The sequence below is a fragment of the Coregonus lavaretus genome (genome assembly GCF_964263955.1).
Source record: "Coregonus lavaretus genome assembly, chromosome: 3".
Lineage (NCBI taxonomy): Eukaryota > Metazoa > Chordata > Actinopteri > Salmoniformes > Salmonidae > Coregonus > Coregonus lavaretus.
This window is the reverse complement of record NC_139990.1, coordinates 44,556,386-44,580,878: the sequence shown is the minus strand read 5'-3', so window position 1 is coordinate 44,580,878 and position 24,493 is coordinate 44,556,386. Positions and strand designations below refer to the sequence as shown.

General features: G+C 43.5%; 1 protein-coding gene across 1 annotated transcript in view; it reads left to right on the top strand.

Annotated features, from left to right (window-relative positions):
* The first annotated feature begins 3,522 nt into the window (after positions 1-3,522).
* Positions 3,523-24,493, top strand: part of LOC311118698 (serine/threonine-protein phosphatase 6 regulatory ankyrin repeat subunit A-like) — a 38,187-nt gene continuing 17,216 nt past the window's right edge. The window contains exons 1-2 of the mRNA XM_084157661.1: positions 3,523-3,714; positions 20,180-20,263. Coding sequence (XP_084013787.1) covers positions 3,688-3,714; positions 20,180-20,263 — 111 coding nt within the window. The 5' untranslated portion in view covers positions 3,523-3,687. The remainder of the gene's footprint in view (positions 3,715-20,179; positions 20,264-24,493) is intronic.

The following is a 24,493-nucleotide window of genomic DNA, read 5'->3' as shown; positions in this document are numbered from 1 at the left end:
CAGACCAGGACCTCCACATCCGGCTTCTTCACCTGCAGGATTATCTGAGACCAGCCACCCGGACAGCTGATGAAACTGTGGTTTTGCACAACCGAAGAATTTCTGCACAAACTGTCAGAAACCGTCTCAGGGAAGCTCATCTGCGTGCTCGTCATTCTCACCAGGGTCTTGAGCTGACTGCAGTTCGGCGTCGTAACTGACTTCAGTGAGCAAATGCTCACCTTCGATGGCCACTGGCACGTTGGAGAAGTGTGCTCTTCACGGATGAATCCCGGTTTCAACTGTACCGGGCAGATGGCAGATAGCGTGTATGGCGTCATGTGGGGTTTGCTGATGTCAACGTTGTGAAAAGAGTGCCCCATGGTGGCGGTGGGGTTATGGTATGGGCAGGCATAAGCTACGGACAACAAACCCAATTGTATTTTATCGATGGCAATTTGAATGCAGAGATATACCGTGACAAGATCCTGAGGCCCATTGTCGTGCCATTCATCCGCCGCCATCACCTCATGTTTCAGCTACTTTTTTTTTAAGGTATCTGTGAACAACAGATGCACACCTGTATTTCCAGTCATGTGAAATCCATAGATTAGGGCCTAATGAATTTATTTCAATTGACAGACTTCCTTATATGAACTGTAATTTCTACATGTATATAATTAAACACTGGATATGACACACTCACTGTTTATTACTTCTGCCTTTCAAAACAGTGACAACGTGTCTTTCAGCTGATTAAAAAGCTACATTCATGTGAAAGAATGTTCTTACATATTCACTATGGCTTTCACTGACCTACTGTACCTTGCACTTTCAAACAAGTGGAGATGAATTTACACCAGCGGTTCTCAAACTTTTGGTGGCAGGGGACCCCTTTTGTGATTGCAAATTCATCAGGGACCCCCTCATAACTCGTGAGATGCACTGCTGTTTATTGTCTATCCTGTTGCCTAGTCCCTTTATCCCTACCTATATGTACATATACATGGTACCCCGTGCATATAGCCAAGTTATTGTTACTCATTGTGTATTTATTCCTTGTGTTATAATTTTCCTATTTGTAAATTTTTTCTCTCTGCATTGTTGGGAACAGCCCGTAAGTAAGCATTTCACTGTTAGTCTGCACCTGTTGTTTACCAAGCATGTGACAAATAACATTTGATTTGATTTGAATAGCAAACAAGGCATTTTACTATGACTTGGGCAGTGCATGGCCGGACGAACCAAGTCTCGGGCCCTGGGAAGGAACATTTTAAAAGCCCACCTCTTGGCATTTTGCAGGTTTAAAGCTAATTTCCTTGAATTCTTCTTGCCTCTGTTTTGGTAAAAAGCTGAGGGACGGGCCTGGAGAAATTTAATCAATCTCAAATTCATGGACAGAGCTATGGATGCAAGGACTGACCATCCATGATATCAACATTATAGTTTTAACAATGTTATGAGACTATACATTGTTTGTTTACATTCAGTTTGTTTACAAACATTGGAGTAAAACAAGTTTATTTTTTGGGTTCTGATGGGGTACTACAGTTGAACTAAGCTCCTGAGGCATTTATAAGTTATATTCTTCAAGAATCAATGGATTAAAAAATGTATGTATTAATTAAGGATTCTAGATTTAAATTACAGTGCATTTATGTAAATAAATTATAATAATTTGTGGGGAATACAATAAGTATTACATTGAAAACTGTATAATTGGTGGAGCACTGTGGATATCAATATCCCTGTGAGCCTCCCAGGCCCATGTTGCCCAGGGTTATGAACATAAATTGTAGATTAATAATATTACATTGTATTGTATTGCACCCTCTAGTCTAAACACCTTTCACAGATCTACTTACTTGGGGGCATACCTGACATGCAGTACCTCCGCAGACACACACTTTGAGAACCCCTGCTTTACACTGATTACTGTTAGCGCCGAGGAGTAAGTCTTGATCCTTTAACTTTACCGCCATCTAGTGGCTATATGTCGTTTTGTTTTTCGATGAACGTCCAATTCCATTTCATTTTATTGATCAATTATTATGTCTCAAATGACACTCCAGCTCATGTAGTATACTGCTTTTGAGGTGACTGGTCAAAATAGTGCACAATATGGGCGGATGGGATTTCATTTGAAATGTGCAGCACCTTAATGAAAATAACACCAGAAAGCTAAGGGTTGTATGGGTGGTCCTCTGTAGCTCAGCTGGTAGAGCACGGCGCTTGTAACGCCAGGGTAGTGGGTTCGATCCCCGGGACCACCCATACAAAAAAATGTATGCACACATGACTGTAAGTCGCTTTGGATAAAAGCGTCTGCTAAATGGCATATCTGTCTGAATTTAAAACGGTCCTAGAAGCAGTAATAAAATAGTCTGAATTTAAAAAGGTCCTAGAAGCAGTAATAAAATACTGTCTGAATTTAAAACGGTCCTAGAAGCAGTAATAAAATACTGTCTGAATTTAAAACGGTCCTAGAAGCAGTAAAATAAGAGGTAAGAGTATAATCTTCGCGGCTACCAAAAGCCTGCCACTTATACCCTTAAAAAAAAGATTACAGTATTACTGCAGTATCCTGCAAATACTGCGTCCAAAATAACACCGTTTTTTTACTGCAGTAATATAGCAGTGACACTGCATTTATTCTGCAATTACTGCGTCCAACATATCACAGTCTGCAGTTACTGCAGTTTCAAAACCGCAATCTTTTTTTGTACCCTCATTTGCTGACATGCTAGTGGTCATAGTAACGACGGGTGTGTGTGCGCAGTGGTGTAGGCTGACTGGTGGTGGTGCTTGTGCTCCCGATCACTCAGAAGTTATGTAGCAAGCTAAGGTGAGAACAGTGTCTGCCATGGACGTTTCACAGTTGCATTGAATGTTGAAAATCATAGGGTAAGAACACTTAAAGCCTTTCAAAATGAGTAATTTTTGGCTAGCCACAGCAGTCAACTAGCTAGCTGTTTAGCTTTCTAGCACATTCACTCATTTGTTTGTAAACAATTAACAAGCTAACGTTAGTTAGCTACCGCACATGTTCTTGTCAAACTGTCAACACAGAGTAGCTAGGAAGCAACAAGATATCCGAAATAAGTCTAAAAACCACTTGAAGGCAAATATATCAGATTTCACTGTTCAGACACACACGTCACATGGCCAGGAATCAGATTTGTATCTGACATCAAACCACTTATGAAGGTGGTTTGAAATATCCGATTCCATGTGCTTTTTGGCTGTTCAAACTGCAGGAAAAATAACAGATTCGAATCTGATATGCAAATAAATATAATTTGAGTCACTTCAAATTGCCAATGTGAACACGGCTTTACTAATCCCCATCCAACTAATTTAATTCCACCTGCCATTTGCCGGTTACAGTTTATTCCATGACTGGACTGTGCGCTGTATGATTTATCACTGGTCTGCTAGCGTTTGGGGACAACTGAGCATCGTGTGACCAACCACAAACCTTGTTACTCGATTCCAGTCGTTCTTTGGCCAATGAAATTGCTTCTTTTTGGGAGGTCACGCACGGTGGCGGTAACGTTATGGACTTTTTCACTTCAAGTCTTATCAGGTTTAAAAACATAGGCCTCATAGTAACTGGCAACTAACAAGCTGGAGTGTTGGGCCAAACATTCAGAGAACGACTAACATCATTTTCTAGTTCTGCATGAAAACAAGTAAAACTATAGCAAGATGGTGGTTCTCAAAATCCGAGACCAGGTAAGTGATCCGTCTTGTCAAAACCAAGGTAGCTAACGTTAGCTAGTAAGCTAGTGAAATTGCTAGCTCGTTCTCAACAGCGGAATGTACAGGCAGGGCCACGCTGATGTAATGGTGGATAACTAACTAGCTAAATTATGGGATTTGCGAGATGTAACGTTTAACTAAGGTCTATGTAAGTGCTTACTCAAGGTCATAGGTCTTGGTGTAAATCAGTAAACAAGGTTATCTAACGTTGGCTAACTAGCGTGTTGTTACCCATCTAGCTAGTTTAGCCATATGGTAGCTAGCTAGCTATGCCTATGGTATACGAGCTGGAAACGCAATTTACTAGCTAGCTTGCGAAACTGGACCTGCGTGAAGCTAGCCACAATAGTGGGATTTGCTGTTAGCATTCAAAATATATGTCCCCCATTGAAAGTGATACAAATAGTGGAATAATGCTATATTTGGACTAGATAATGCTAAACAAGATTGGAGTGTTATATAAATTAAACAAAAGACAATTAGTGAATTTGACGCAAAATGAAGTTACAATCTGTTGAAATCGCACTGTGGATGTATTAGAGTTTATAATTGCATTGGGGCGTACTTACTGTATATGCACTGTACAGCCTAACCTATGGATGTTACACCCATGAAATAGGTTATCAGCCTACTCGGTGACACTTCCAGAACACAACTGTGTAGAGTTTACACAAGTGTTAGCGTCTTAGCCATTATTGTGGGATTTTAAGAAATGGCAAAATGAGCCACATTAAGCATTCAAGCTTATGTTACGTATTGAACATGCAAATTGACTGTACAGCCTAAGCTAGAGATTGTGCTCCCATGAAATGGAGTATCAGCATACTCGGTGACACCCACAGAACACAACTGTGAAGAGTTTTCTCAAATATTAGCATCGTTGCACTTATTGCGGGACTTTAAACCTGGTGTGAAAGGAATCACATTTTAAGTATAATGTGTTAAGTATTCCTGTTTCAGACCAGGCCAGAAGAAGTTATGCAAAATACGGTCATACATCTTGTTGACCCCAAGATGGCCTGCCATACTACTATCGTGAGCCAACCTCAGTATCTCTTGTCGAAGCGTAACTGGAACGACAATTTGAGATACACTGGGCCAACCATCTTGCCCAGAAGTGGCGCAAGAACGCCATTTCCTCATTAGAACACCATCACTGTCAAAATAACCCACACAAACTTAATCAAACTCCGCCTCTGGACATATCTCAGCAAAAGAGGGGAGAGGGAAACATCTTTACTCTGTTCTGCAATCAGCTGTTTCTTAGACATCGAAGTGTCAACTGTAGGGACCCTCTCTTTCTTCAGCGGTCCTACAAACTCGCTCACCTTTGGGGTTTTCAAAGGAGAGGTCAATTTAGGAGGTTTACCGAAGTCAGGATCACCCATAAATGTCTTGGGCAGATCGACCATGATGCGATCGCTGACATCCTCCTCAACACTAGACTTGAACATACAGTACCAGTCAACATTTTGGACACACCTACTCATTCAAGGGTTTTTCTTTGTTTTTCTTATTTTCTACATAATAGTGAAGACATCAAAACTATGAAATAACACATGGAATCATGTAGTAACCAAAAAAGTGGTAAACAAATCAAAGTATATTTGAGATTCTTCAAATAGCCAACCTTTGCCATGATGACAGCTTTGTACACTCCTGGCATTCTCTCAACCAGCTTCACCTGGAATGCTTTTCCAACAGTCTTGAAGGACTTCCCACATATGCTGGGCACTTGTTTGCTGCTTTTCCTTTACTCTGCCGTCCGACTCATCCCAAACCATCTCAATTGGGTTGGATTGTGGAGGCCAGGTCATCTGATGCAGCACTCCATCACTCTCCTTCTTGGTAAAATAGCCCTTACACAGCCTGGAGGTGTGTTGGGTCATTGTCCTGTTGAAAAACAGATGATAGTCCCACTAAGCCCAAACCAGATGGGATGGTGTATCGCTGCAGAATGCTGTGGTAGCCATGCTGGTTAAGTGTGCCTTGAATTCTAAATAAATCACAGACAGCGTCACCAGCAAGGCACCCCCACACCATAACACCACCACCTCCATGCTTTACGGTGGGAACTACACATGTGGAGATCATCTGTTCACCCACACGACAGTTGGAACCAAACATCTCCAATTTGGACTCTAGACCAAAGGACAAATTTCCACCGGTCTAATGTCCATTGCTCGTGTTTCTTGTCCCAAACAGGTCTCTTCTTCTTATTGGTGTCCTTTAGTAGTGGTTTCTTTGCGGAAATTCGACCCTGAAGGCCTGATTCACACAGTCCCCTCTGAACAGTTGATGTTGAGATGTGTCTGTGAAGCATTTATTTGGGATGCAATTTCTGAGGCTGGTTACTCTAATGAACTTATCCTATGCAGCAGAGGTAAATCTGGGTCTTCCATTCCTGTGGCGGTCCTCTTGAGAGCCCATTTCATCATAGCGCTTGATGGTTTTTGCGACTGCACGTATTGACTGACCTTCATGTCTTAAAGTTTGAGCTGTTCTTGCCATAATATGGACTTGGTCTTTTACCAAATAGGGCTATCTTCAGTATACCCCCCTACCTTGTCACAACACAACTGATTGGCTCAAATGCATTAAGAAGGAAAGAAATTCCACAAATACAATTTAAGAAGGCACACCTGTTAATTTAAATGCATTCCAGGTGACTACCTCAAGCCTTGGCCACGCAGTCATGGGTGAACAGGGAGTACAGGAGGGGGCTGAGCACGCACCCTTGTGGGGCCCCAGTGTTGAGGATCAGCGAAGTGGAGATGTTGTTTCCTACCTTCACCACCTGGGGGTGGCCCGTCAATGTCCAGGACCCAGTTGCACAGGGCGGGGTTCAGACCCAGGGCCTCGAGCTTAATGATGAGCTTGGAGGGTACTATGATGTTGAATGCTGAGCTATAGTCAATGAACAGCATTCTTACATAGGTATTCCTCTTGTCCAGATGGGATAGGGCAGTGTGATGGCGATTGCATCGTCTGTGGATCTATGGGGCGGTAAGCAAATTGAAGTGGGTCTAGGGTGACAGGTAAGGTAGAGGTGATATGATCCTTGACTAGTCTCTCAAAGCACTTCATGATGACAGAGGTGAGTGTTACGGGGCGATAGTCATTTAGTTCAGTTACCTTTGCTTTCTTGGGTAGAGGAACAATGGTGGCCATCTTGAAGCATGTGGGGACAGCAGACTGGGAAAGGGAGAGATTGAATATGTCCGTAAACACACCAGCCAGCTGGTCTGCGCATGCGCTGAGGACGCGGCTAGGGATGCCGTCTGGGCCAGCAGCCTTGCAGGGGTTAACATGCTTAAATGTCTTACTCACGTCGGCCACGGAGAAGGAGAGGCCGCAGTCCTTGGTAGTGGGCCTCGTCGGTGGCACTGTGTTATCCGCAAAGCGGGCAAAGAAGGTGTTTAGCTTGTCTGGAAGCGAGATGTCGGTGTCGGCGACGTGGCTGGTTTTCCTTTTGTAGTCCGTGATTGTCAGTAGACCCTGCCACATACATCTCGTGTCTGAGCCGTTGACGCGACTCCACTTTGTCTCTATGCTGATGTTTTGCCAGTTTAATTTCCTTGCGGAGTGAGTAGCTACACTGTTTGTATTCTGCCATATTCCCAGTCACCTTGCCATGGTTAAATGCGGTGGTTCGCGCTTTCAGTTTTGCGCGAATGCTGCCATCTATCCACGGTTTCTGGTTAGGGTAGGTTTTAATAGTCACAGTGGGCACAACATCACCTATACACTTCCTGATAAACTCAGTCACCGTTTCAGTGTATTCGTCTAAATTATTTTTGCAAGCTACCCGGAACCAGTCCACGTCATCAAAACAATCTTGAAGCGTGGATTCCGATTGGTCAGACCAGCGTTGAATAGTCCTTAGCACGGGTACTTCCTGTTTGAGTTTCTGCCTATAGGAAGGGAGGAGCAAAATGGAGTCGTGGTCAGATTTGCCGACAGGAGGTCGGGGGAGGGCCTTATAACCATCCCTGAAGTTTGAATAGCAATGGTCAAGGATTTTACCGCAAAGTTTCCTAAGAGCTAGTCGCGAGGCCGCCATCTTCGTCGGCGCCAGGAGAAATCTGCACGTAAATTCCTAATTGAAAGCTCTTGGAGATAATAGGCTGAATGCTTAATGTGGCTCATTTTGCACTGGTGTTTAGAGTCCCACAATAAGAGCTAAGATGCTAATATTTGTGTAAACTCTACACAGTTGTGTTCTGTCATGGGTGCAACATCCAGAGTTTCGGCTGTACAGTGTGTGTGTGTGTGTGTGTGTGTAAGTATGCCCCTAATGCAATTCTAAAGTCTAATACATCCAGAGTGCGATTTCAACAGATTTTTTATGTTTTTGTGTCAAATTAACAAATTGTCTTTTGTTGAATTTATGTAACAACATTCGGACCTTGTTCAGCATTATCTAGTCCAAATGGTGCATGATTCAACTATTTGTATCTGTTTGAATCACTTTCAATGGGAGACTTTTATTTTGAAGGCAAACTGCAAATTCCACTATTGTGGCTAATCCCTATTGTGGCTAGCTTCACACAGGTCTAAACTGGTAGGTTAGCTACCTAGCTAAGCCACGATTAATAAAGCGTTACGGGTCATGCCGGAGTTACAGTTTACTTAGCTAATATTAGCTATCCCAGGCAATGTATTATGTGGTCCTCTGTAGCTCAGCTGGTAGAGCACGGCGCTTGTAACGCCAAGGTAGTGGGTTCGATCCCCGGGACCACCCATACACTAAAATGTATGCACGCATGACTGTAAGTCGCTTTGGATAAAAGCGTCTGCTAAATGGCATATTATTATATGCCACTATTGTTGAAGGTCCCTAACTGGCTCTTGCTCTCCCATCTATAAAGAGAGGAAATGGGAAGCTAACTACCTACAGTACTGCTGTGACGCCACACATCACCATCACTTTTCAACAACTATTGAACTGAAGCCAAGGAATGCAAGCATGTTGAGCTGGGTAGTCGAGCTGGTATTCAGTGTCACTGTGTATGGTTTATTGTTTCACCTACCTCAACATCACTACACAAATAAGCCTTTTTTGGACAATGTTTTCCTTACATTGTGTTACTTACTATGGTTCCTTATCAGGAAATGGCTGGCTATAGACCTTAGGGATTCTATCATGCCAGGCCCACTTTGAATTCCCTACTGCGCTTTCTCAGAAATGTGGTATTGTTACACTTACATAGCGCTATTTTGTATCCTGAATTCACAGCAGCATTTTGCCTTATAAATCAGACTGATACCAGCTTTCTGGTATACATTCTGAAATAAAGCACTGCAAAAACATGGAAAGTTTCCTTACAAGCCAGAATGTTGAATAAAATTACATTTGAACCTACTCTACCTTTGCGGTTGGTCCTGAGACAAAATATCCACAGGAATGTATTATTTACCTGACCTTTTTAGAGCACCGGTACTGCCATTAAGATTTTATTGGCCACATGCGCCGAATACAACAGGTGCAGACATTACAGTGAAATGCTTACTTACAGCCCTTAACCAACAGTGCATTTATTTTGTATAAAAAAGTAGAATAAAACAAAAAAAGTGTTGAGGGAAAAAAAGAGCAGAAGTAAAATAAAATAACAGTAGGGAGGCTATATACAGGGGGGTACCGGTGCAGAGTCAATGTGCGGGGGCACCGGCTAGTTGAGGTAGTTGAAGTAATATGTACATGTGGGTAGAGTTAAAGTGACTATGCATAAATAATTAACAGAGTAGCAGCAGTGTAAAAAGATGGGGTGGGGGGGCAGTGCAAATAGTCCGGGTAGCCATGATTAGCTGTTCAGGAGTCTTATGGCTTGGGGGTAGAAGCTGTTGAGAAGTCTTTTGGACCTAGACTTGGCACTCCGGTACCGCTTGCCGTGCGGTAGCAGAGAGAACAGTCTATGACTAGGGTGGCTGGAGTCTTTGACAATTTTGAGGGCCTTCCTCTCACACCGCCTGGTATAGAGGTCCTGGATGGCAGGAAGCTTGGCCCCAGTGATGTACTGGGCCGTACGCACTACCCTCTGTAGTGCCTTGCGGTCGGAGGCCAAGCAGTTGCCATACCAGGCGGTGATGCAACCAGTCAGGATGCTCTCGATGGTGCAGCTGTAGAATTTTTTGAGGATCTGAGGACCCATGCCGAATCTCCTGAGGGGTAATAGGCTTTGTCGTGCCCTCTTCACGACTGTCTTGGTGTGTTTGGACCATGATAGTTCGTTGGTGATGTGGACACCAAGGAACTTGAAGCTCTCAACCTGTTTCACTACAGCCCCGTCGATGAGAATGGGGGCGTGCTCAGTCCTCTTTTTTTTCCTGTAGTCCACAATCATCTCCTTTGTCTTGGTCACGTTGAGGGAGAGGTTGTTGTCCTGGCACCACACGGCCAGGTCTCTGACCTCCTCCCTATAGGCTGTCTCATCGTTGTCAGTGATCAGGCCTACCACTGTTGTCGTCGGCAAACTTAATGATGGTGTTGGAGTCGTGCCTGGCCATGCAGTCATGGGTGAACAGGGAGTACAGGAGGGGACTGAGCACGCACCCCTGAGGGGCCCCCGTGTTGAGGATCAGTGTGGCAGATGTGTTGTTACCTACACTTACCACCTGGGGGCGGCCCATCAGGAAGTCCAGGATCCAGTTGCAGAGGGAGGTGTTTAGTCCCAGGATCCTTAGCTTAGTGATGAGCTTTGAGTGCACTATGGTGTTGAATGCTTCGTTGTAGTCAATGAATAGCATTCTCACGTAGGTGTTCCTCTTGTCCAGGTGGGAAAGGGCAGTGTGGAGTGCAATAGAGATTGCATCATCTCTGGATCTGTTGGAGCGGTATGCAAATTGGAGTGGGTCTAGGGTTTCTGGGATAATGGTGTTGATGTGAGCCATGACCAGCCTTTCAAAGCACTTCATGGCTACAGACGTCAGTGCTACAGGTCGGTAGTCATTTAGGCAGGTTATCTTAGTGTCCTTGGGCACGGGGACTATGGTGGTCTGCTTGAAACATGTTGGTTTTACAGACTCAGTCAGGGACATGTTGAAAATGTCAGTGAAGACACTTGCCAGTTGGTCAGCAAATGCTCGGAGTACACGTCCTGGTAATCTGTCTGGCCCTGCGGCCTTGTGAATGTTGACCTGCTTCAAAGTCTTACTCACATCGGCTACGGAGAGCGTGATCACATAGTCATCCGGAACAGCGCAAATCACCTGGCACATGCGCAAAACCATGTACACACCTGCCATGTAGACAAATGTCGTTTTTTCCATTGATTGGCTATTTAATTATTTATAAAGGGGTCATGGTTTAGGGGTGATCAAAGGAGGATGTTAAAGTGGACACTTATTTTTCTTAAATCTGCATTGTTGGTTAAGGGCTTGTAAGTAAGCATTTCACTGTAAGGTCTACACCTGTTGTGTTCGGCGAATGTGACATACAATTTTATTTGATATGATTTATTGGCAGTTGGAGACTGAATAACCAAAGGCTCTACTGTGCCACACTTGTACATCATAGCCTGTATAGCTTGCTCTTATCATTACAGTGCCATATTTATCACACTGGCATTATATGCTGCATGCATGCTAGTAGCTAGGCTTTGTGTTTGCACGTGGGTCCTGTGTGCTAATCTTTGTGCTTTCAAGAGTGCGCAAGAGTGTCTGTTTGTCTCAGGTGTGTGTGTGCGCTATGCTTGCGACATATGTACGCGCATGTGTCCCTCATTGTGTTTTGTGCATGAATAATCATGTGCCCAGACTCCAATGAGAGAGGCTCAGGAGTTGCCAAAGAGCTGTCTCCATGGTGATGGTATTAACTAGGCTGGATTGTAGGAGGAGGAGGTGCACTGCACAGTTGTGCTGCTGGAGAGGCTTAGAAAAGCTCTTCCACTGGAGCAGGGTTAGACCCCACATAACAAAATGTAGCTTTGTCCCGTTGCCTTTCTCTGCGAAGGGCGACAGACATCTTTTTAAATGAAACATTCTAGTAGCACAAGTGCTTACTTGTTACACTGTTTGTATCCAGTGAGTCTTCTAACCTCAATTGTAGCCTGCGTTTTTAATAGCAGAATGAGAGGGAGTGCCTGAAGTGAATTATATTCAACGCTTCTTTTCAATAGACATTTATCAGGAAATGCCCTGCTATTACAGCCTGCTGTTTAGGGCTCTAAATGGCAGTCTTTTCTTCTAACTATATTTATCTGTAGCTCTCTAGCATCACGTTTGAAATGGTTGACATTAAATTAGTGTATTGTTTGAGAGGTCTTTACAATTCTCTCTACAGTGATACATTAACATGTTGATAAAGGCCCAAGCTGTAGGGCAACAGAATCATGTACCAGAAATAGGACTAGGCTCTGTGATCTTGCTTATTCGGAAGCCTAGAAATGCATCCGATTTAAATGATGATGGCTAGTCATATCGAGATTAGGCTGGATCTGCTAACCTGTAGGCTACATCTATCTGCTAAAGGATTGCCATAGGCAAACTAGATGCAACCTTGCTCAACCAGATTAGTCCTGCAGTGTCGTAGTTCATAGAAAACAACATGCTTTTGACAACCCTGCCAGGAGGATTATGTCATTAGAAACAAGACTTCTCCTATGGCCCAGTTTGTGGGAGTGCATCATCTCAGATTTCATAGAGCTCTAGGAATCGGCATGTGATATGACACACTATGTGACTGGTCGCAATCCCATGGTTGCTTTGAAGCCGCGAGGCAGTTTTGCATAAGAAACTGAACAAGTTAATTAATAATGATCTAGTCCAGCCTTTCATAAAGTAAAGTATGGGACATGTATGGTGTAAAGTATGGGACATGTTAATGGTGGGTCGCGAGATGTCAGTGCTATTTTTAAAATATATTTTTTGGGAACCCAGTCGGTGTCTCAACTTACTGTTTAGAGTTTGAATAGTAGAAAACTTAAGGTGCAATTTCGAAATTTGGTTGTGCATCAGCAGTTTTTCTCCAATGTCAGTCACTGACAGTCACTCAATTAGCCATGTCAACAAAACATTTTTAGATTGGTTAGTTAGGCTTGCCAGCAATCTAAACTTGTAGTAATCATGGCCGAATACCGACCGGGCACGCAGGGCACGTGCCCAGGGGCCCTGACCTCCAGGGGGCCCCCATTTGATTTGTTAGTCACTTTCACTCAGATATAATATTAACATTGCATAAGTCATGGCAAAATGTATAAATCTTGCTTGAGGGCCCCCAAAAGGGACATGTTTTCATGAGCTTGGGTCCCAGGAAAACACTGAATTTCTCATTTGGGTCCCAGGCTGAAAAAGCTTTAAGAACCCCTGATCTAGTCAGTTGAAGACAACCTTTTGTGCTAAAGCAGTGAGGGTTATTGTCATGATGTGATTGGCGCATAGCCCCACCAGTAGCCGCTAGCCACCACCAACATGGCCGACGATGTGAGTCAAGTCAAACAATTACCAGATTTATAAACGTGATCCTACAGTGTTTTCTGACGTGTGGGAATGACTCAGACTGAGGGGTGTTTGTCTCAGCAGGCTTCAAATCTGATTTGAAACATCACTGACTAAGCGAAGACAAAGACTAAGAGCAACAGTCAGTAGACCTATTGAAACAAGACATTTGAAGTCAGAACAGAAGTAAAGTGCAAGGGCAGAGGAATGTAAATCAGAAGGCCATAGGTCTGCTCTACTGGGTTTGGCCCCTCATATGTCACTTCCTAAATCATTGTAAGTATGTATTGACAGGGGAGAATGAATGGAGCAGTCCATCATCAGGGTGTAGGTATGCCTAGGGTTCCATCCCAAATGGCATCCTATTCCCTATACAGTGCACTACTTTTGACCAGAACCCTATGGGCCCTGGTCAAAAGTAGTGCACTGAATAGGGTGCCGTTTGGGATGCAGTCTGTCCAGAAGGCTGTGCAGGGTAGAGGGCTGCTGTGCTGATGGAGGAGGAAGTGCATTAGCCAATTAGCTGGGCTTGTGTTGTTCACTGGAACACATCAGATGTCCTGGGGGGTTTACACATCATTTAGGCTCTGTCTCAGTCTCCTCTTTGCAAGAAGAAAAACCCCAATCAGGCTGCAGCTATTACAATGGTGCTTTAACTTTATGGTGTACTAATGAAGGGTACTTTATGGAATACTAATGAAGGTTACTTTATGGAATACTAATGAAGGGTACTTTGGAATGCTAATGAAGGGTACTTTAAATCAAATCAAATTGTATTTGCCACATGCGCCGAATACAACCGGTGTAGACATTACCGTGAAATACTTACTTACAGCCCTTAACCAACAATGCATTTATTTCTTAATAAAAAAGTTAAATAAAACAACAACAACATAAAAAGTGTTGAGGAAAAAAAGAGCAGAAGTAAAATAAAATAACAGTAGGGAGGCTATATATACAGTGGGGTACCGGTGCAGAGTCAATGTGCGGGGGCACCGGCTAGTTGAGGTAATATGTACATGTGGGTAGAGTTAAAGTGACTATGCATAAATAATTAACAGAGTAGCAGCAGCGTAAAAAGATGGGGTGGGGGTGCAAATAGTAAGATTAAATCTTAGTCCTGTACTGACTCTTTGCCTGTTTGATGGTTCGTCGGAGGGCATAGCGGGATTTCTTATAAGCGTCCGGGTTAGAGTCCCGCTCCTTGAAAGCGGCAGCTCTACCTTTTAGCTCAGTGCGGATGTTGCCTGTAATCCATGGCTTCTGGTTGGGGTATGTACGTACGGTCACTGTGGGGACGACGTCATCGATGCACTTATGGAATGCTAATGAAGGGTACTTTCTGGAATACTAATGAATAGAGGTAAAGGATGTGGATGTGAGGAATGGACCCCAGGAACAGGAAGTCATGGCTTCAGCTAATTGGGATCCAAATAAAGATGAAAGGTGCTGAACGTACACATGCAGGCTGTAGCGTAAAGCCAGCTAGCTGTCTGTCTACCTATTCAGAATACACTAGAAAATAGTGGTGATCCTACTGGTCATATTTTTTCTATTAATAAAGAACAACGATATAATCGGTTGCTGTCCAAGCCTTTGTCTTCGCAACCGTCCCTCGGAGAGATGGGAAGTGCTTGTCAGTGTTATCATAATGAAACTTAATGGAAAGTTAACAACAGTCTGTGAGTTGGCTAATTTCACCCAGTGAGTTTACTTGTTGGCAGCGTGGATTAAGTCACTGAAGAGTTAAAGGGTTTGTGGCAAGCCAGGAAATGTTCCATCTGGCTCTCTCATGGGCAATCAGGCCCTCAGAGCCTCTGTGCGTCCCAAATGGCACAGCTACAATGTAGTGAACTACTTTTGACCATAGCCCTATGCTCCCTGGTCAAAAGTTAGTGCACTTACACTACATCGTTTGGGATGCAGCAGTGGAAGGGATCCCCTGCCCACAGAGAGCGTGCTCACTATCCTCCAGGCCAGTCAGTCAGTACCCCTTCCCTCCAGGTTTGCAATGGAAAAAACATAACAGCCCCAATGATCACCAGCAGACACATGGCTCTCATACCCAGTGTTATGGATCAGAAACACTGTATTGCAGTTTGAGTGGTGCTGCTGCCTTGCATGCCGCCCTGGAGGCTGGAGGTCAGTGGGGTATTATATTATCAGAGGTGTTACCGTAATGGATGAGCTGTACAATATCTGGCTGCATGTTGATGCTTCAATCAATTCCCCCTTCAATCTTGGGCCTTTGTGATTTGGAGAGGAGCCCAGACACAGATTTACATATAAAACATGTAGTAGATTTATAGGATTTCTATGTGCCCAGCAGCATGTATAAAAATGTCCTATTTCAGTAAAAGCCCTGTTGTGTAATGTAGCGCTTTGGGGCTGTTTGTTGAATAGCCGCTGCTCTCTCTGGAAGGGAAGTGAGGACAGGAAACCAGGACTGTGTGTGATTAGTCACCCTGTAAAAAAAATTGTCTCTTCCTCTGCTTCTTCACTCTGTTGTGATGGGAGGCAGGGTCCTGGGTGGGAAGGTCATGTATAAGACATTCTACAGAGATACTCCCCTCATCTCTACAGGAATGGCATGTTCCACCGAGTATTTTCTTTTTTCAAAAAAGGATAAATGCTTCTTGCTGCCTAAGAATAGGACTTTGGACTTCTATCCAGAGTGTAGAGACTGTAAACAGAACGGGGGCGGGGGGTTAATGGTTGACTGTAGATGAGGTCACGTTGCCTGGTTTCATCTTTGAATCGACTGGGTAGCTGCCACCCTCTTTGTGTGTGTGTGTGTGTGTGTGTGTGTGTGAGAGATGGTCAGGGGATTGTTTTCTTTCTCCTCATAAACCCTGCAGCTCGGGGGAAGTTGCTGCTCTCAGCTCTGACGTTTTCTAGAAGGAATTTTCGTTGGACACTGGGACTAGCGTGTGTTTTCTGAGTGAATGAGTGGTGTCTGTGTATTGTGGTTGTTGAGGAGGAGGATGAGTTATTTTTCTCTCCATACCGTCATGAGGTATTGGGCTAAAGGACTCCAGGTTAGCTGCCTTTGCACAGCAACAATGAGGTTGTCTCCATGGTTATTTATTGACAATTTTGATACCTTCTGGAAACAAAGCTCGTATTATAAGGAGGATGGGATCCACCCAAATCATTTGGGTTCCTGGATCCTTTCACAGCGTTATAAGGCTGCGTTGAGACAATGACTTATCAATGACCCACGTCCAGCTCATTTAATCCCTACCATTGTGTCGCTGAGTTGTCATAATGATTCAGCAAATGTACAGTATCCTAGGGGCGTTGGAAGACACAATGCAAATAGCCTAATTTATGTTCCTCTTACTGCCCGGAATGCCTCTGCTGATCCTACAGCTATTGTATGCAGTAATCATATGCTTATGAACCAGAGTAATACTGTTAGCACTAAGGTGGTGTGCCCTAGTAGGAAGTCCACTGTGTGCATCTCACCCTGCACTAATAAAATAACCTGAGTATGTCTACCTCTGCTAAGCTTCCCAGTAAAGCAAGAAAAATATGCAAGCATCCCAGAAAAGTGTTAAAATAGCCCACGTTAACATGTGTAGCTTAAGGAACACGGTTAATGAAATCAATAATTTGCTAATAACAGATTACATTCATATTCTGACATTCTCTGAAACTCACTTAGATAATACCTTTGATGATACAGTGGTAGAAATACTAGGTTATAACATTTACAGAAAAAACAGAAATGCCAATGGGGCGGTGTTGCGGTCTATATTCAGAACCACATTCCTGTAAAGCTTTGAGAGGATCTCATGTTAAATACTGTTGAAGTAATATGGCTACAGGTTCACCTGCCTCACCTAAAGCCCATTCTGGTGGGAAGTTGCTATAGACCACCAAGTGCTAACAGTCAGTATCTGGATAACATGTGTGAAATGCTTGATAATATGTGATATCAATAGAGAGGGATACTTTCTGGGTGATTTTTAAATATTGACTGGCTTTCATCAGGCTGCTCACTCGAGAGCTTCAAACTGTAACTAGTGCCTGCAACCTGGTTCAGGTTATCAATCAACCTACCAGGGTAGTTACAAACAGTACAGGAATGAAATCATCAACATGTATTGGTCATATCTTTACTAATGCTGCAGAAATTTGTTTGAAAGCAGTATCCAAATCCATCGGATGTAGTGATCACAATATAGTAGCCATATCTAGGAAAACCAAAGTTCCAAAGGCTGGACCTAATATTGTGTATGAGGTCATACAAGAAGTTCTGTAGTGATTCCTATGTTGTTGATGTGAAGAATATTTGTTGGTCTGTGGTGTGTAATGACGAGCAACCAGACTCTGCACTTTACACATTTATGTAATTGCTTATTCCAGTTACTAATAAGCATGCACCCATTTAAGAAAATGACTGTAAAAACTGTTAATTCCCCGTGGATTGATGAGGAATTAAAAAATTGTATGGTTGAGAGGGAAGAGGCAAAAGAGATGGAAAATAGGTCTGGCTGTACAACCGATTGGCAAACGTACTGCAAATTGAGAAACGTGACTAAGCTGAATAAAAAGAAGAAACTACACTATGAAACAAAGATAGATGACATTAAGAATGATAGTAAAAAGCATTGGACGACCTTAAATGAAATGTTGGGCAACAAGGCAAACTCCTCTCCATCATTCATTGAATCAGATGGCTCTTTCATCACAAAACCCACATTAACTACTTTAATGATTTTTTTGGCAAGATTAGCAAATTTACAGTGCCTTGCAAAAGTATTCATCCCACTTGGCGTTTTTCCTATTTTGTTGCATTACAACCTGTAATTTAAATGGATTTTTATTTGGATTTCATGTAACAAAATAGTCCAAATTGGTGAAGTGAGATGAAAAAAATAACTTGTTTCAAAAAATATAGGAAAAGTGGTTTGTGCGTATGTATTCACCCCCTTTGCTATGAAGCCCCTAAATAAGATCTGGTGCAACCAATTACCTTCAGAAGTCACATAATTAGTTAAATAAAGTCCACCTGTGTGCAATCTAAGTGTCACATGATCTGTCACATGATCTCAGTGTATATATACACCTGTTCTGAAAGGCCACAGAGTCTGCAACACCGCTAAGCAAGGGGTACCACCAAGCAAGCTGCACCACGAAGACCAAGGAGCTCTCCAAACAGGTCAGGGACAAAGTTGTGGAGAAGTACAGATCAGGGTTGGGTTATAAAAAAAATATCAAAAACTTTGAACATCCCACGGAGCACCATTTTTAGATCCATTGTAAAAAAATTGAAAGAATATGGCACCACAACAAACCTGCCCAGAGAGGGCCGCCCACCAAAACTCACGGACCAGGCAAGGAGGGCATTAATCAGAGGGGCAACAAAGAGACCAAAGATAACCCTGAAGGAGCTGCAAAGCTCCACAGCGTAGATTGGATTATCTGTCCATAGGACCACTTTAAGCCGTACACTCCACAGAGCTGGGATTTACGGAAGAGTGGCCAGGAAAAAAAGAAGCAAACACGTTTGGTGTTCGCCAAAAGGCATGTTGGAGACTCCTCAAACATATGGAAGAAGGTACTTTGGTCAGATGAGACTAAAATTGAGCTTTTTGGCCATCAAGGAAAACACTATGTCTGGCGCAAACCCAACACCTCTCATCACCCCGAGAACACCATCCCCACAGTGAAGCATGCTGTGGTGATGTTTTTCATCGGCAGGGACTGGGAAACTGGTCAGAATTGAAGGAATGATGGATGGCGCTAAATACAGGGAAATTCTTGAGGGAAACGTGTTTCAGTCATCCAGAGATTTGAGACTGGGATGGAGGTTCACCTTCCAGCAGGACAATGACCCTAAGCATACTGCTAAAGCAACACTCGAGTGGTTTAAGGGGAAACATTTTAAAATGTTTTGGAATGGCCTAGTCAAAGCCCAGACCTCAATCCAATTGTGAATCTGTGGTATGACTTAAAGATTGCTGTACACCAGCGGAACCCATCCAACTTGAAGGAGCTGGAGCAGTTTTGCCTTGAAGAATGGGCAAAAATCCCAGTGGCTAGATGTGCCAAGCTTATAGAGACACCCCAAGAGACTTGCAGCTGTAATTGCTGCAAAAGGTGGCTCTACAAAGTATTGACTTTGGGGGGGGTGAGTAGTTATGCACGCTCAAGTTTCTTTTGTCTTATTTCTTGTTTGTTTCACAATAAAAAATATTTTGCATCTTCAAAGTGGTAGGCGTGGTGTGTAAAGCAAATGATACAAACCCCCCAAAAATCCATTTTAATTCCAGGTTATAAGGCAACAAAATTGGAAAAATGCCAAGGGGGGTGAATACTTTTGCAAGCCACTGTAGGCACGACATGCCAGCAACAAACGCTGACACTACACATCCAAGTATATCTGACCAAATTAGGAAAGACAAGCATAGTAATTTTGAGTAAGTGTGGAAGAGGTAAAAAAAGTATTATTGTCGATCAACAATGACAAGCCACCGGGGTCTGACAACTTGGATGTAAAATTACAGAGGATAATAGCAGACGATATTGCCACTCCTATTTGCCATATCTTCAATTTAAGCCTACTAGAAAGTGTGTGCCCCCAGGTAGTAGAGTAGAGGCCTGAGGGCACACACTTAATATGTTGTGAAATCTGTTATGAATGTATTGTAATGTTTTTTTAAATGTATAACTGCCTTAATTTTGCTGGACCCAGGAAGAGTAGCTGCTGCCTATTGGGGATCCATAATAAATACAAATAGTACTGACTCAATGTCTCACTATAGAGTTGGAATTTTAACCTACTTGGTTTTTATTCTTGGATTGTTCCTTTTGTGTTGGTTTTAGCAAAGCTGAGTGAATAGTAACAGGTCTTTTGAGAGGCACTGACTGTTCAAATCAATGATTGACTCTCTGTCCCTCTCTCTGTCCCTCTCTCTCTCTGTCCCTCTCTCCCCCTCCCTCTCTGTCCCTCTGTCCCTCTCTCTGTCCCTCTCTCCCTCTCTCTCTCTTCCAGCCTGGCCTGCTGAAAGCCATCTTCAATGTGGACCCAGATGAAGTGCGCTCCCTCATATTTCAGAAAGAGGATGTGAATGTTCAGGTAATCATCCCAGCTGTTTCCTACCATTATTTCCACCCTCCTGTCTGTCCTCCGGATAGGAACACACTATTTTTTCACATTTATAACTTAAGTCATTTGTTGCCAAAATCTAAGGTTGCACAATTCTGGTAACTTAAATGCCTAGATTTTCCAGAAATCCCAATATGAAGATTCCTGAATCAGAAGGGAATAAGCAGGAATTCCGGAATCCTCTGTCTAACCAGGATTTCTGGAAAAACCTCTGATTTTGGGGAAAGTTACTGGAATTTTGCAACCCTACCGAAATCACATATTTTAGCCTGATCAGAACAGATGCCTCCTTCCATCAATCAATCAATCAATCAATTTTATTTTATATAGCCCTTCTTACATCAGCTAATATCTCGAAGTGCTGTACAGAAACCCAGCCTAAAACCCCAAACAGCTAGTAATGCAGGTGTAGAAGCACGGTGGCTAGGAAAAACTCCCTAGAAAGGCAAAACCTAGGAAGAAACCTAGAGAGGAACCAGGCTATGAGGGGTGGCCAGTCCTCTTCTGGCTGTGCCGGGTGGAGATTATAACAGAACCATGCCAAGATGTTCAAAAATGTTCATAAGTGACAAGCATGGTCAAATAATAATCAGGAATAAATCTCAGTTGGCTTTTCATAGCCGATCATTAGAGTTTAAAACAGCAGGTCTGGGACAGGTAGGGGTTCCATAACCGCAGGCAGAACAGTTTAAACTGGAATAGCAGCAAGGCCAGGCGGACTGGGGATAGCAAGGAGTCACCACGGCCGGTAGTCCCGACGTATGGTCCTAGGGCTCAGGTCTCTCAGTTGGCTTTTCATAGCCGATCATTTAGAGTTGAAAACAGCAGGTCTGGGACAGGTAGGGGTTTCGTAGCCGCAGGCAGAACAGTTGAAACTGGAATAGCAGCAAGGCCAGGCGGACTGGGGGCAGCAGGGTGTCATCATGCCCGGTAGTCCTGACGTATGGTCCTAGGGCTCAGGTTCTCAGAGAGAAAGAGAGAACGAGAGAATTAGAGAGAGCATACTTAAATTCACACAGGACACTGGATAAGACAGGAGAAGTACTCCAGGTATAACCAACTAACCCCAGCCCCCCGACACATAAACTACTGCAGCATAAATACTGGAGGCTGAGACAGGAGCGGTCCGGAGACACTGTGGCCCCATCCGAAGAAACCCCCGGACAGGGCCAAACAGGAAGGATATAACCCCACCCACTCCGCCAAAGCACAGCCCCCGCACCACTAGAGGGATATCCCCAACCACCAACTTACAATCCTGAGACAAGGCCGAGTATAGCCCACAGAGGTCTCCACCACAGCACAAACCAAGGGGGGGGGGGGCGCCAACCCAGACAGGAAGATCACGTCAGTAACTCAACCCACTCAAGTGACGCACCCCTCCCAGGGACGGCATGAAAGAGCACCAGCAGGCCAGTGACTCAGCCCCTGCAACAGGGTTAGAGGCAGAGAACCCCAGTGGAGAGGGGAACCGGCCTGGCAGAGACAGCAAGGGCTGTTCGTTGCTCCAGCCTTTCCGTTCACCTTCACACTCCTGGGCCAGACTACACTCAATCATATGACCTACTGAAGAGATAAGTCTTCAGTAAAGACTTAAAGGTTGAGACCGAGTCTGCGTCTCTCACATGGGTAGGCAGACTGTTCCATAAAAATGGAGATCTATAGGAGAAAGCCCTGCCTCCCGCTGTTTGCTTAGAAATTCTAGGGACAATTAGGAGGCCTGCGTCTTGTGACCGTAGCGTACGTATTGGTATGTACGGCAGGACCAACTCGGAAAGATAGGTAGGAGCAAGCCCATGTAACGCTTTATAGGTTAACAGTAAAACCTTGAAATCAGCCCTTGCCTTAACAGGAAGCCAGTGTAGGGAAGCTAGCACTGGAGTAATATGATCAAATTTCTTGGTTCTAGTCAGGATTCTAGCAGCCGTATTTAGCACTAACTGAAGTTTATTTAGTGCTTTATCCGGGTAGCCGGAAAATAGAGCATTGCAGTAGTCTAATCTAGAAGTAACAAATGCATGGATTAATTTTTCTGCATCATTTTTGGACAGAAAATTTCTGATTTTTGCAATGTTACGTAGATGGAAAAAAGCTGTCCTTGAAACAGTCTTGATATGTTCGTCAAAAGAGAGATCAGGGTCAAGAGTAACGCCTAGGTCCTTCACAGTTTTATTTGAGACGACTTTACAACCATCAAGATGAATTGTCAGATTTAACAGAAGATCTCTTTGTTTCTTGGGACCTAGAACAAGCATCTCTGTTTTGTCCGAGTTTAAAAGTAAAAAGTTTTCAGCCATCCACTTCCTTATGTCTGAAACACAGGCTTCTAGCGAGGGCAATTTTGGGGCTTCACCATGCTTCATTGAAATGTACAGCTGTGTGTCATCCGCATAGCAGTGAAAGTTAACATTATGTTTTCGAATAACATCCCCAAGAGGTAAAATATATAGTGAAAACAATAGTGGTCCTAAAACGGAACCTTGAGGAACACCGAAATGTACAGTTGATTTGTCGGAGGACAGACCATTCACAGAGACAAACTGATATCTTTCCGACAGGTAGGATCTAAACCAGGCCAGAACTTGTCCGTGTAGACCAATTTGGGTTTCCAGTCTCTCCAAAAGAATGTGGTGATCGATGGTGTCAAAGGCAGCACTAAGGTCTAGTAGCACGAGGACAGATGCAGAGCCTCGGTCTGACGCCATTAAAAGGTCATTTACCACCTTCACAAGTGCAGTCTCAGTGCTATGATGGGGTCTAAAACCAGACTGAAGCATTTCGTATACATTGTTTGTCTTCAGAAAGGCAGTGAGTTGCTGCGCAACAGCTTTTTCTAAAATTTTTGAGAGGAATGGAAGATTCGATATTGGCCGATAGTTTTTTATATTTTCCGGGTCAAGGTTTGGCTTTTTCAAGAGAGGCTTTATCACTGCCACTTTTAGTGAGTTTGGTACACATCCGGTGGATAGAGAGCTGTTTATTATGTTCAACATAGGAGGGCCAAGCACAGGAAGCAGCTCCTTCAGCAGTTTAGTAGGAATAGGATCCAGTATGCAGCTTGAAGGTTTAGAGGCCATGATTATTTTCATCATTGTGTCAAGAGATATAGTACTAAAACACTTAAGTGTCTCTCCCGATCCCAGGCCCTCGCAGAGCTGTGCAGATCCAGGACAGCTAAGCCCTGGAGGAATACGCAGATTCAAAGAGGAGTCCGTAATTTGCTTTCTAATGGTCATGATCTTTTCCTCAAAGAAGTTCATGAATTTATCACTGCTGAAGTGAAAACCATCCTCTCTTGGGGAATGCTGCTTTTTAGTTAGCTTTGCAACAGTATCAAAAAGAAATTTTGGATTGTTCTTATTTTCCTCGATTAATTTGGAAAAGTAGGATGATCGAGCAGCAGTGAGGGCTCTTCGGTACTGCACGGTACTGTCTTTCCAAGCTAGTCGGAAGACTTCCAGTTTGGTGTGGCGCCATTTCCGTTCCAATTTCCTGGAAGCTTGCTTCAAAGCTCGGGTATTTTCTGTATACCAGGGAGCTAGTTTCTTATGACAAATGTTTTTCGTTTTTAGGGGTGCAACTGCATCTAGGGTATTGTGCAAGGTTAAATTTAGTTCCTCAGTTAAGTGGTTAACTGATTTTTGTCCTCTGACGTCCTTGGGTAGGCAGAAGGGGTCTGGAAGGGCATCAATGAATTTTTGTGTTGTCTGAGAATTTATAGCACGACTTTTGATGCTCCTTGGTTGGGGTCTGAGCAGATTATTTGTTGCGATTGCAAACGTAATAAAATGGTGGTCCGATAGTCCAGGATTTTGTGGAAAAACATTAAGATCTACAACATTTATTCCATGGGACAAAACTAGGTCCAGAGTATGACTGTGGCAGTGAGTAGGTCCAGAGACATGTTGGACAAAACCCACTGAGTCGATAATGGCTCCGAAGGACTTTTGGAGTGGGTCTGTGGACTTCTCCATGTGAATATTAAAATCACCAAAAATTAGAATATGATCTGCTATGACTACAAGGTCTGATAGGAATTCAGGAAACTCAGAGAGGAACGCTGTATATGGCCCAGGAGGCCTGTAAACAGTAGCTATAAAAAGTGATTGAGTAGGCTGCATAGATTTCATGACTAGAAGCTCGAAAGATGAAAACGTCATTTTTTTTTTTGTAAATTGAAATTTGCTATCGTAAATGTTA